The sequence below is a fragment of the Passer domesticus genome, chromosome 3 (genome assembly GCF_036417665.1).
Source record: "Passer domesticus isolate bPasDom1 chromosome 3, bPasDom1.hap1, whole genome shotgun sequence".
Lineage (NCBI taxonomy): Eukaryota > Metazoa > Chordata > Aves > Passeriformes > Passeridae > Passer > Passer domesticus.
This window is the reverse complement of record NC_087476.1, coordinates 57,026,871-57,039,211: the sequence shown is the minus strand read 5'-3', so window position 1 is coordinate 57,039,211 and position 12,341 is coordinate 57,026,871. Positions and strand designations below refer to the sequence as shown.

The 12,341-nt window shown below is 35.7% G+C and overlaps 1 protein-coding gene across 4 annotated transcripts in view; it reads left to right on the top strand.

The window, feature by feature from the left end:
• The window catches only part of AHI1 (Abelson helper integration site 1), an 84,823-nt gene that overhangs the window by 37,903 nt on the left and 34,579 nt on the right, over positions 1–12,341 (top strand). For all 4 annotated transcript variants that reach the window (XM_064413256.1, XM_064413259.1, XM_064413258.1 and 1 more), the window contains one exon: positions 977–1,094. In XM_064413256.1, the coding sequence (XP_064269326.1) occupies positions 977–1,094 (118 nt within the window). The remainder of the gene's footprint in view (positions 1–976; positions 1,095–12,341) is intronic.

Genomic DNA, 12,341 nt, shown 5'->3' with positions numbered 1-12,341 from the left:
CCAAAGGTAGTGCTCTGCTGATTGGGAGATTTTAGTTGGATTGAGTGACCATATGCTTTTATTCTATATGATGAAATAGGCTTGACTTTTGAAAGGGTCAAGAATTATGTTATCTTATGTGAATAACTCTCAAGAATTTTAGCATACTAATATCTTGCTTGAGGAAAGTTGCAAATATTTTATTTAAGTCCTGTTTTTCTTCTGCTTTGGCTTTGGTGTATTAAGGCAGTGAAAAAATACTTAACAACCAATAAAATTCTCAATTGGATCAACCAGAAACTTAAGATCGTTAAATTTTTTTTCATTGACTGTATTGGATAATATGACAAGAATAAAATTTGGGAAGGGCTTTTGCTTTTTAATAACTCTATGTATATCAAGAAAGTCCATAGGAAAACAGATTTTAACTACATTATCTTTGTTGCTATGGAGATTAGAACTGGAGCTATATTATGTGTAATTTACAAGTAGGAAGTGCCTGGGATTTTAGTGTTTATTTCTTTACAGAAATCAGTTCTGTGCTAGGATTGGTTTAAATTTTTTATTTTCCTGTAGTGCTAAGTATCTCTTCATGGATGTAGTGTAGTTTGAGTACTCAAAAAAAAAAGAGAAATTATTTCAATATATTTATAAGTTTATGAGCATATGCATGTCTTCCTATTCTTATACACGAAGATGCAACAAAATGCTGGTTCAGACAATTTTGTTTCATTGTTTGCACTGCTTGACAGTTAGTGTCCATATATAAACACACAATTCCGTTTATTGCTGTGCCAGTAATTTTTCCTAGTCTGTATCTCCAAATACTAAGAAAAAATAAATATTGAAGTTGTTAGTCGTCATCAAATTGAGTTTTAATTTTTTCCCTGGAATTTAATAGTTATTTACAGTAAACAAATATTTCTCTTCTAGCTATTACGTCAGTAAGTGACCCAGGAAATTACACTTCACTTTCTGATTTGTCTTCCTATTACAGGCAAACTCAAATCTCTTGCTTCCTGCACCATCATCTCTGTCACCACACTCCAGGCTAAGACTGCCGGGTGCTCTGGGTATTCCACTGAATCCTCTGTATTCTTTCACTGCTGAAAGTGGTAAGTTTCTTTGTTTCTTCACTCTTTGTAGGGAAGGGGTGATAACTTTGATGAGGATTTTTTTATTTTCTGCCTTTTAAAATTTTGCTGTGCAGCTCTTTCAAGGACTAACCCAGTTTTGTTATATGTGATATTGTTTTTGAAGTCCAGTGTGATACAGTCCAATGCTGTTTCTTCATAAAATTTTTCTTTCTTTAAGCTGTACACCTATTTATTAGTGCTGTAAGTTCATAGAAGAGGATGAGATTGCCAGCTTTTCTTAATGTAATATTTTGGTAATATTTTTATGCTTACTGAAGCATCTTAAACATGGGCATTCAAAAATAATAGAATTTGAAAGCACATACACTACTACAGAACCTTAGTGCTTGATAGTGCTTGATAGTCTATTTGCAGTTTTTTTTAATCTATTTTTAGATTTTTTTTCCCTAAAGATACTTTGTATTGAAAGATTCTGAGAAAAAAGTAATGCAATTGTGTACATTTGTGATGCTTATTTTGCTAATAATATCTGTTTCATTGATAATCACAGTATTTAATAATAAAATTTATAGTTTCATGCCATTTTTTTCTGGGCACCTGTAAAATAAGACAGAAAATTGGCACCTCAATTTCAAAGTGTTTTTGTTTTGTATCCTTGAGAAGAGTAAAAAGAATTCCAGAGGGAGGGTGGAATATATAATGAAATAAAAACACGTAATAGAGATTTAAAATGTAGATAGTAAAGATAGGAATAATCTCTATAATTATACAGAATTATCTCCTAAAGGCAGGCAATTTTTTTCGCAAATGAAGTTATGATTACTTTTTCTGAGCAGCTGGGGAAATGGTCCTTAGCATGGTCTAAAAGACAGACCACTGGTCTCAGAATCACTTTTAGTCACTAATTCACAATGCAAATGGCCATACACCAATTAACTTCAGTCTTTTTATTTTCTACCTAAACAAAAGAGCTTGGAGCCATAATAGTATTCATCTGTTGCTCAGCGGATGCACGTTATTTCCAGAGTGTGTAAATCTTACAGAGGCAGTAGAATGCATATGCTTACATATTGTGAATACTTAAAAGTGGACTAACCCTTTAAAGAACATTAACATATGATTTTAAGTTGTTCTACATGGCTATTCCTAGTATTGCTCAAACCAAGGAATTTTATTTTCTTTAATTTTACTTTATGCAGAAGCACAGATAAAAGTGTTGATGGAGACTTCCTAAATAGCATGAGTGAACATAGGTGTATGTTACAGCTGTGTATGAACACTCTGTGTTTTTGTTTCCAAAGCTGACCGATACTTCCAAAACGATCCACAGGTATACAGGAAAGTATTTATACAAGGAAAGCGTCGTAAAACAAGAAATATAGTAAAGAAGAAGCCATGAGAACAGGAATTTTTTTAAGGGAAGGGAACCATAAAAATACTAATGGGCCACAATTGAAATAGATTTTTCTGTAAGAAAATGTTTTAAAATTGTGGATTACTTCTCTGTCATTTTGTGGGCCTCCAAGTTGTTCTATTGTGGTAGACTTGTTTTCAGTGAAACATGAAAAAGATTTACTTATCTATTTCATCATTCCCCATTGGTTATATACTGTGAAGATAAGTGCTGGTGTTTGTAGTGCCTAACTGCCAGATAAATTTTACTTTTGAATAATAGAAAATCTGTACTTAAATGTTTCTATTGATTTATTGATTGTGCTGTGAGGACAGAACCTTTATTTTCTGTGTTGGCTTTATATACAAAATATATTTTCATTTTGTACTTATGTTAATGGGGATGTTGCATTGTTAACAATGGCCCGTACTAGAGATCCAGCAGATGGTTACATATTCCTGAAGGTTATGTTGATACTTCAGTTCTGTCACCTTTTACTGTGCATTTACTGCTTCTTAAAGCAAAATGCTGAATCCCCATTTACATGTGTAAACCTCTGTTGGCAGTATATTTAACCATGTAACAGGTGTATGTGCATGCTCTAATAGTTTGGTAAGGTGGTAGCTGATACGTTGTAGTATGGGCAGTGTAGCATCCTGAATATATGCAGCCCTTTCTTTTTAAAATACGGTTTAATTGTCTCAGTCTTGCCTGAGGTAGGAAACTATGGAAAAACAGTGTTTCCATCTATGTGCTATATGGGCAGTAGCAGTAACACAGCAGATCTTTCCTGATGTTTAAATCTTGTCCTATCCAGGTACATTTGCAGAATTAGCTGTTTGTGGCTTTCTAATATTATACTTCAAATGAAAGTAAGTTTCACTGCTATGATTTTAAATATGTGTGTTCATTTTGATAATTAGGTTCTGTATACCCTGACATATCATGTGTTTTGGCTTTTCTTCAAGTGCATAATTTCACAGATTTATAGGCTTTAACGAAGCCCCAGTCTTATTCTGCTATTTCCCCACTTCCCTCAAGATCAGTTAGCTCATGGATGCCGAGGCAGGACTTCCTTTGTTTCCAACCATTTTGCTCTAAATTAAGTAATTAATTGTTTAATCATCTGATAGAGAGCTTCAGTATCTTTCTCAATGACAGAATATTCTTTATGTGAGAGGAGTAAAGACAAGATCATGATATTATTGACCATGGAGCCCAACCCTTAAAGCAGATTCACCTAGAACTCAGGACTGTATCCATTTGGGTTTTGAATCTCTGAGGGTGGAGACTCCAGAACATCTCTGGACAATCTATTACAATATTTGATTGTTCTCACAGGAAAGGATTTTTAATTATCTTTAAATTATATTTTGTGTATTTCAGTCTGCTTTGGTACATGGGATTATTTCTCCCCTAGTTCAGGACTTGGCCTTTCCCCTGGCTGAATTTCAGCAGGTTCTTGTTGGCCCATTTGTGTGCCTTGTCAGGGCACCTCTGAATGGCAGCATGTTCCTCTGCTGTATCAGCTCCTCCTCCCAGATTTTTATCATCTGCAAATTCATTGAGGGTGCACTCAGTCCTATCATCCAGGTCATTAATGGAAAAGTTCAAGTGTGGACACCAGTATCAACCTGTGGGGTGTACCACTGGTCTAAAGTCTCCAGCTAGATTTCATGTGGGTGGTTCCAAACCTCTAAACTCTCCAGCTCAGCCAACTTGCAGTTTGCTGCACTGTCTATTTTACACAGTGCGCACTTGAGCTGTTTGCCTGTGGGAATGTCGTGGGGGACAGTGTTGAAAGTCTTGCCAAATTCAAGGTTAACAACACCTACTGCTTTCCTGTTGATTCTGTGCAGGTCTGTGCAAGAGATGGTTTGGTCAAGAGCATAGTTAGAATTACTAGAAAAACATAATGCATTTTGTCAAATAGCAAATAAGAACCACAAAGCAGGTACAATACATGGATCCACTTATTTTTATGTGTTATGTATAAAGCACTTCATTAGAGACATTTCATCAAATTTAACAGAATTAATTAAAGAAAAATCTCTGTTGTGTGCCTTCCTCTCACAAAGATTGTTTTAAATTTGAGGGAAAGGCATGGAACTTAGGTTTTCTTACTGTCTGTCATAATAGCCTGTTTGCTGAAATATTTCATCAGGATTGTGACTCATTTTACCACATCAGGATAATTTTTGTGTCTGCCTCAGTATAGCTATAGCTGTGCTCATAACAATGTCAGTAGTTTGAAAAGTTTGCTAGATGTTTGTCTTTGGAGAAAGTAATCTCCTTTGAGTTTTACATTTGTAGTTTAGATTCACAAAGTCTTATGGGTGTTTAGTACTATAAGAAGTCTGTCCCTAAAGGTATGTAATATTTAAGGTTGCTGAACTTCTTTTCTTCTTCCTTTGCTTTCCTTTTTTTTTATTTTATCTTTTTTTTTTTCTCCTTCCTGGGTAACACAATTTGATTAAGGTCTGTCTTTGATAGTCAGAATTGAGGTTTTACCTTGCCTGTGCTGTATAGCTCTGGCTACACTCATGCTTAGTGCTGGTTTTATCATACCTGGCCTGCAGTGCTGTTCTGCAGCACTGCACTGTAGCATTATCCAGAATTTTGTCTTAAACATTCCTGTCTCTTTCTTCTCATATGCTCCTCTTTCATAACTTCTTCCAGCATGACCCATTTCCTAGTTGTTATTTTTTTAACAAATAGGGAAGTAGCAAAAACTCCAAATTTTCAATTGCTCATTCTGGCTGACAGACTTTAAAATCCCCTCTGGTTTTGTTTGCCTTTCCTCCTTAAGACTGTGAGCATCTTTGGACAGTGAAATCACCTTCCTATGAGACACTGTTTTGGAGGTCTGTGGCATGCCATGAAAGAAATATCCGGCATCTTTGGGCTTTATTCAACAGTGATTGTGCAGTAACTACCATTATGTTCAGGAGATGCTTTCTAAAATAAGTTTTAGGTTTCAAGTCATTGTAATTAACGGTGACCCTAATTGTTAATTATCTGGGAGATTGAAATTTGACTATAAATACTACACAGATCTGTTCACTGAAATTTGGACTTCAATAAAACCAGTTAATTAAACTTGCTCTTAAAAATTAATTACGTATGTGCTAGAAACGTGATGGTTCTTGTATCTTTAAAGAAAATCTCAAAAACAAAAAACATTTTGGCAGGGTTGAGAACAATTAGAAATTTTCTCTCCATTAACACAACTGACAGTCAAAGGTGTTTTCCACTTATATAAAGGGAAAGCTTCAAAGCAGTCTTTATTGCTCTCTAAAAAAATTAACAAAACTGATTTCATATTTACGTCCTCGGTTACATTTGATAGACTATTTAAAACTGCTTCTTTCAGTCTCAAGCAAATGGTGAAATAGATTTCTGCATCAGAGATATCAGAAATATTAATGCATCAGTTAAATGTTCTTAAAATACCATTTTTATTCTTGGGGTTTTTTTTTAGAATCAGAAAAAGGAGATACAATTTTGCTATACCAACTAGCAAAATTCACGTTGTGCAGAGGTGCTGCAGAAATACATGTCAAAAGTTGCAGTCTGATATTTACGTTAAATCAATCATTTATTTTTTTCCCCCTCCCAGTATATTTCATACTTTCTCCCCAGTTCTGTAATATCTATCCTTTGGTACTGCAACAGCCTTGAAGGAATTGAATGGACTTGTTTGGGTTTTTTGGTGCATATATGCCTTTCACACAATGTTGTGCCACTCAAGGAAGAATGTCTGCAGAAAGCTTGTTCAGTGTGGCCTTACTCTTTTTGTCTCTTACTGAGAAACTCTTAGGGGAAAGAAGACTTACACAAACTGTAATTGTACACGTATCAAATGAACAATTTAATTAAATTTCATTTTTCTAATTACTTATTTTTTTCTGATTTCAGAATAATCATCAACAAAATATTCCAAAGAGATACTAAAAAAGCAACAGAGTTTATATTAACTGAAGAGTGCATGTATGTGTACTATATAGTTCAAGTATAAGATGAAATGCAGTATATGTAGTATCTCTTGAAAGAGGTGATTGAAAGACATGAGATGACTAAAAGAAGCCATGTGGTACAGGTGGCAGCATTGCCATCTTCCCTGCACTACTGTGCTGAAAATACGTAATTTTGACCTTGGGTGGGGGAATATTTTTTATTTAGAGGGAGTGCCAGTGGGAGTGCCCGTTGGAGAAATCTGTTACTGGGATCCAATCCATGCAGGTAAATTGAATGGCACACTGAATACATATATATTTTTTTTTTAATCCTAGCATATTAGTGTTAATACTGTATTGTAAAAAATCATATTTTAACATAGGAGTAAAATGTCTTCCTATCCACTTCTTAAGAGAATCTCTAAAGTGTGTGTAAAAGACTTCTTGCCAAGAATATCAACATAAGAAAAGAACTCAATTTTGTTTTGAAAGAATATTGGGTATATCGGTTCCCTATTGAATTGTAATGTATGCTGCCTCATTAGCTCACCCAGCAGCTTCATTTAGATTTGCTGTGGTGGTGAAAGCAATTAAGCCTGCAGGGCTGCACAGATCAGAGCTATGGAAATGGTGTAGCAATTTGGCATAATGTCTAAGTTCCATTGACATTTTTCTTTTTATTCCCACATCTTCTTAAAATTGGGGCAGAAACATGTTATGGTGAAGAGAACCAAATACACACCTAAAAGATAGGTTCAGAACCCACACTATTAGTTAGAAGTGGTTTGAGTGTAGTACAATCTGCTGTAGGTAATGATACAAAACTAATTTTATTTTATTTAGGAAAAAAATTACAAAAGGGAAATAGGTAATGTATAATAATTTCACAAAGTTTCTCAATTTCCTTAGTGTTGATGAGTCTGCTGGCCTTTTTTTTTTGTTATTGATTGAGAAAATAATGAAGTGATGTTATGAGGCCTGTGCAAAATAATTTAGTAGTCTTTTCATTATTTGCCTGATCTGTTTATCTTTTCTGATTATTTGTGTTACTATTCTTATCCTTCCTTCTTCTACAGAGGAAGAAATGCAAGTTCCCCCTTCAGTAAGGGATATTCCTTATGGCCTTGATGTGATCAGGCAGTCCAGTGGGCAAAATATGATTTGATTAACAGTCTGCTACCCATGGAGTCTGGAACTGGACAGAAGTGCAGAGCACTTTCAGTATGTGCTATAGAGCTGCTGCCAACATAGGAAGTGATACATGAGAATAAATGCTTGTGGAGTGGTTAGCTTCCTGCAAGCTGCAATCTGCTGCTAGTAGATTATGTCATGTGTTTGAAAAAGGGGAATGTGCATCAAGATGAAAGAAATAAGTGTCTAGTACTCTCACTTTGCAGGTTTTTTTTATGGTCTTACACAGTTTGCTGTCTTCCTGCTCTGTCACATATCTGAAGAACTAATTCTGCCTGACACACTTTTCAGAAATTGAGACTTAAAAAAATTCTCAAGAGAACTGTTCTTATATTTTTTATGGGGATGGATTTTTTTAAATGTGATCCTTTTCATTTAATTATTCTAGTGAGACACTGATGCCAAAAAATTAAGAATTTTGCCTAGTATTTTCTTTTACATTCCTAAATGTAGAAATGCACGTTGCTTCCTGTTATTGCAAGAAATATCTTACTGTTACTTTGAAGAATTCTCACATTTTCTGTAATTTGGGGGATGTAATTGATTTGAACTCTGTGGCTGGATCAAGTTGGTGTGTTTTCTTTCTTTCGGAAACTGAATTATTTAAACATCCCCAACATTAACTTGGTAATAATAAATAGCAATAATTATAGCAATAATGCAGAACACTAGCACTTTCTAAGTGAGTAAACATGACTTATTTTAGTCTCTTGGTTTTTGAGCATATTATTCTGTTGTGTGATTTTTTTCCTTCTGTTAACCAAAGATAAATATACCTTTACAGTCATTATAAGCCTTTGTTTTAACTAAAGATTACTGCATAGTCACTGAGAATTTATCATAATGAATTAAGTTTTAGATCCAGTTAGCAGATTTTCTCTTTATTTTTTAAAAGATGGTAGGAGAACTCAGTAGAGAGAAATCACCAGCTCAACACCACAGAGCAGCTTTCAGCAAGTGTCAACTGATGTAATTATACTGATATTTGCTTAAAGTATTTTTACCATAAGCAGAAGAACATTAAGTCTAAAGTGCTTTTTTATATATGTCTGTTAATTTGAATGGGAACTCCCCTGGGGAAAATGATCATTCATTTTAAGATGTTCATATCTCTCACTTTGACTTAAGGGAAATGTGTAAGAGAAGACAGAAAGAAAATAAACCTTTTTTTGTTATTATTTGCTTACAACGCTATGGAAAAACTGAAATTTTCTCAAAGTTAGTGTTCCTATAAAGCAATAGGAACATCTATCACAAGATGTTCGTTATTTTTGTATACCTCCTTCTTTTATAACCTATTTTGCTATACCATTTACATTTTGAAGTAGGTGTGACTCAGTTTCTTCAGTGCAAATGGATTTAAAAGGCTCATGATGTTCCAGCTTACAGCTGACTTTGGCAGTAAATAAAAATTAAGAGTGTCAGGACACACCTGTGCCTTCATCATGGCTTAGAGGCAGCTCAGGCCATTCTGCAGGGGAAGGAACTTCCTCAGAGCTCTGTGACCCTGCTGTGCTGCCCACATCACTGGACAATGTCAGAGTTCTAGCTCAAGGCACAAATACAGGACCTGGTCTTATGGTAGAAGAGCTGGGTATTTACATTAAAAAATGAATGGTAAAAATTATTTTTTAATTTGAAAACATAAGTTGTATAAATAGATTCATCTAACCACAAAAATGTTCCAATAGAATAGTAAAGACACAGAGACATAACCATTAACATTAATGACAATCTAGTTCTTCTATTGTAAAAGGTTGCTTATCCAGTTTCTTCTGATTGATAAGATGTTATAAATGTCAGAAGAGTTTATATTTTCTAGTTAAACTTGCTAAAATTGTTTATACTGAGATCAAAGATACACATGTTCCTTTTTTATATGTTCTTTCTCATATTTCTTCTAGGTAAGTTAATTAAAATATTTCTCTAAAAATTACACTAAATACAAAGCACAATAACAGCAATCTTTGAAGATTCCAAAAACTTTATCTAAAGAACAGCATTTATATTTACTTGAAATTGATGTATGTTAGGGTAATTACTGCTGAGCCTTCAGGCTAAAGGAAGTACTCTCAGCCAAATTATACAAGGGTGTGGATTAAATGAAGCATTACTCTCTGTTTGGCAGCAATGGATATAGATTGCAAAATCAGGGTGTGACGTCGTACTGTGCTAAGTCTCTGCCAAAAGAGATTTGGCCTAAGTGTGCCCTTACTTTCTCAGTTATGTGGATCCTAAAACAACTGAATCTAATTAATTCCTAAGTAGAGAGGTCCTGTTCACGGTTTTCACTTTGAGCTTGTCTGTAATTTTAGGCTATTGAGCCATGACACAACAACATGCTTGAATGAAATTTCAGCTGGTCACAGAGGGGGAAACAGTCCTTCTGCCAAGGGCTGTGCAGTAAAGTGTCAGTTCTCATGTCCAGCAGAAAGCTCACATCAGCAAGGATGCTGTCTGTATAGCAGTAAACATGAGTGAATAAAATGGGGAAATTGGAGCAACACAAGCAGGGATCAGTCCTTCTGTTCCTGTCCGGAGGAGCTGGGAGGACTGTGGAAGAGCCCCAGTGGCAGACATGGTGCACAGGAGGGAGACAGCTCTATCTCCCAAGAGGAGACCAAAGTACTTTGACTTCATCGCCGGTTCTGACAAGTTAGCAAATCCTAAGTACATTAAAAAAAAATCTATGTTTTAAACATACATTATCCATTCCATTTTGGTACACATGCATACTTTTTCAACTGCTTTAAAAAGCCTTTGCTTATTTTGTTGATAGTTTTTATGTGTGAAGCAATTAAATTTCCATGGATTCACATGCACTTTGTTACTCTTGTTGGTGAAGCACCAATTTCAGTGAGAGCGAACTTCCCTGACATGATTAATTCTGTGAATATAACACCTTTTAAGTTAACTTTGGGTGTATGTGATCTGGATCTGTAGTATGCTCTGCAGTAGTTGTGGTACGCATGCAGTTTGGTCATTGTAGTTTGATACCCATCATGTTGGTCCTGTAGAAACCAATGACAGAGGATGGTGGCTTGGGAAAGCATTAAGAAAGTAGAAGGCAGGTGCAGAGAGGTGAGGGCTTCCACAGGTGTGTAAGTCAGACATTGCTGCTGTCACACAGTAGTTTGCTGTTGCATACAGAGCTGGCCTCCATGTGCTGCCTTGATGCAGATGAAACGAGAGCTTCACTGGAGCCTGCGTGCTCATTGTTAGCTTGCTTGCTCACTGGAGGTTGCAAGGAACAGTGACTCATTCCTTGTTGGCCTCAAATGAAGCACTAGAATTCTCTTAAAACTCTGCTTCTGAAAACTTGTATTTGGGTGTTTTTTGCAACCTTATGGTCTGCAGTGCAGGATTGCAGAGGTTCTTTTCTCATGTTTTCCTCTCATAATTAAGGTTCAGTTTTTTTCAGTTTTTGCTTCCTCAGGCAAAGAAAAAAGATTCAAGTGAGAAACAGGCAAATTAAAAAAAAACTCTTTTAGTGTCTCCCCTGCTCACTTGACCCAGGGCTCTGTTCTGGCTTGCTGGACAGTCCCTTTGCAGAAGGCTCTTACTCGACCATGTAACAGATAGTATTTGACACTCTCTATGTCATCTAAAGATTGACTCCAGCATACTGCATCCCCATATGATTCTAGATAGCACATCCCCTTTTCCTGTCCTGTCAATCTCTACTCCAGCTGTCTATCTATTCTAGCTTCTGGTGCCTCATTGATTGGGGTTTTTTACAGATTAGCTGAAGGGTGTTGCAGTGGCATATGTTGATACAGGTCTTTCTGGAATCCTTTCAGAGCCTGACTGGTCAAAGGAGGTAGACTGCTGCAGCTAATATGCCAAATAATAACATACATTAAATTGGAGCTTCTTTCAAAATATGTGTTGGGCATCTTTTGGTGTGACAAATTGTCTAGTAGCAATTCGACATGTCATGAGAATTCATTCTCCAAACTTGTGGTTGTCACTATGCACCTACAGAGCATAGTAAGATTCACTTTGTGAGGTGTTGTATTTTCAGGTGAAGACCTTGAATAGCTTTCATTTTCCTACTCCTTGCATCTTTGAGTTTTCATTAATGGATAATCACATTTAAGCACAGTTCACCTCTGTAGTTAAAAATGATTACCCTATCCTTACAGTGGGTTTTTATTTGGTGACTGTCTCTATACAGAGAAGGTATTCATGAGGTGTGTCGCCTCTTCTGCTTGTTCAGGAGAATGTTGTAACAGGGTTATGCATGGTGCTAATTGAAGAACTTCTGTTGTGAGCTGGGCCCTAGCTAAAACCAAGCAGGTATTTCTTTTGTATAAGGCCTCCAAGCATGTTCTTGTACTTTTTCATTTTTGAAAAAATTTAAAACACAAGTTCTGAATACATATATTGATTAATTGGTGACAACTTTTCACTTTTGTGTCCAGCAATTTAATCTAATATAATGTATGTTCTGCCAAACTGTATTTGCTTCTGATTTGGCTGCTTCTGCATAAAAAACAACAACAAGAGAAGAAGAAATACAGTTGTTCTACTGTTACTTGCAAGATATGGGGTGTAGTGCCCACCTAATGCATGTCTATACCATACTACATCATGTGTATCTTGATAACAGTACTTTATTGGAAATTTGTTTGTCTTCTGGTACAGAACATAAAGGAAACTTCCATCTTTGTTTGCTGCTCACACATGTGAAGGATCTTCAGCAGTTGGAACTGTGGTTTCAAT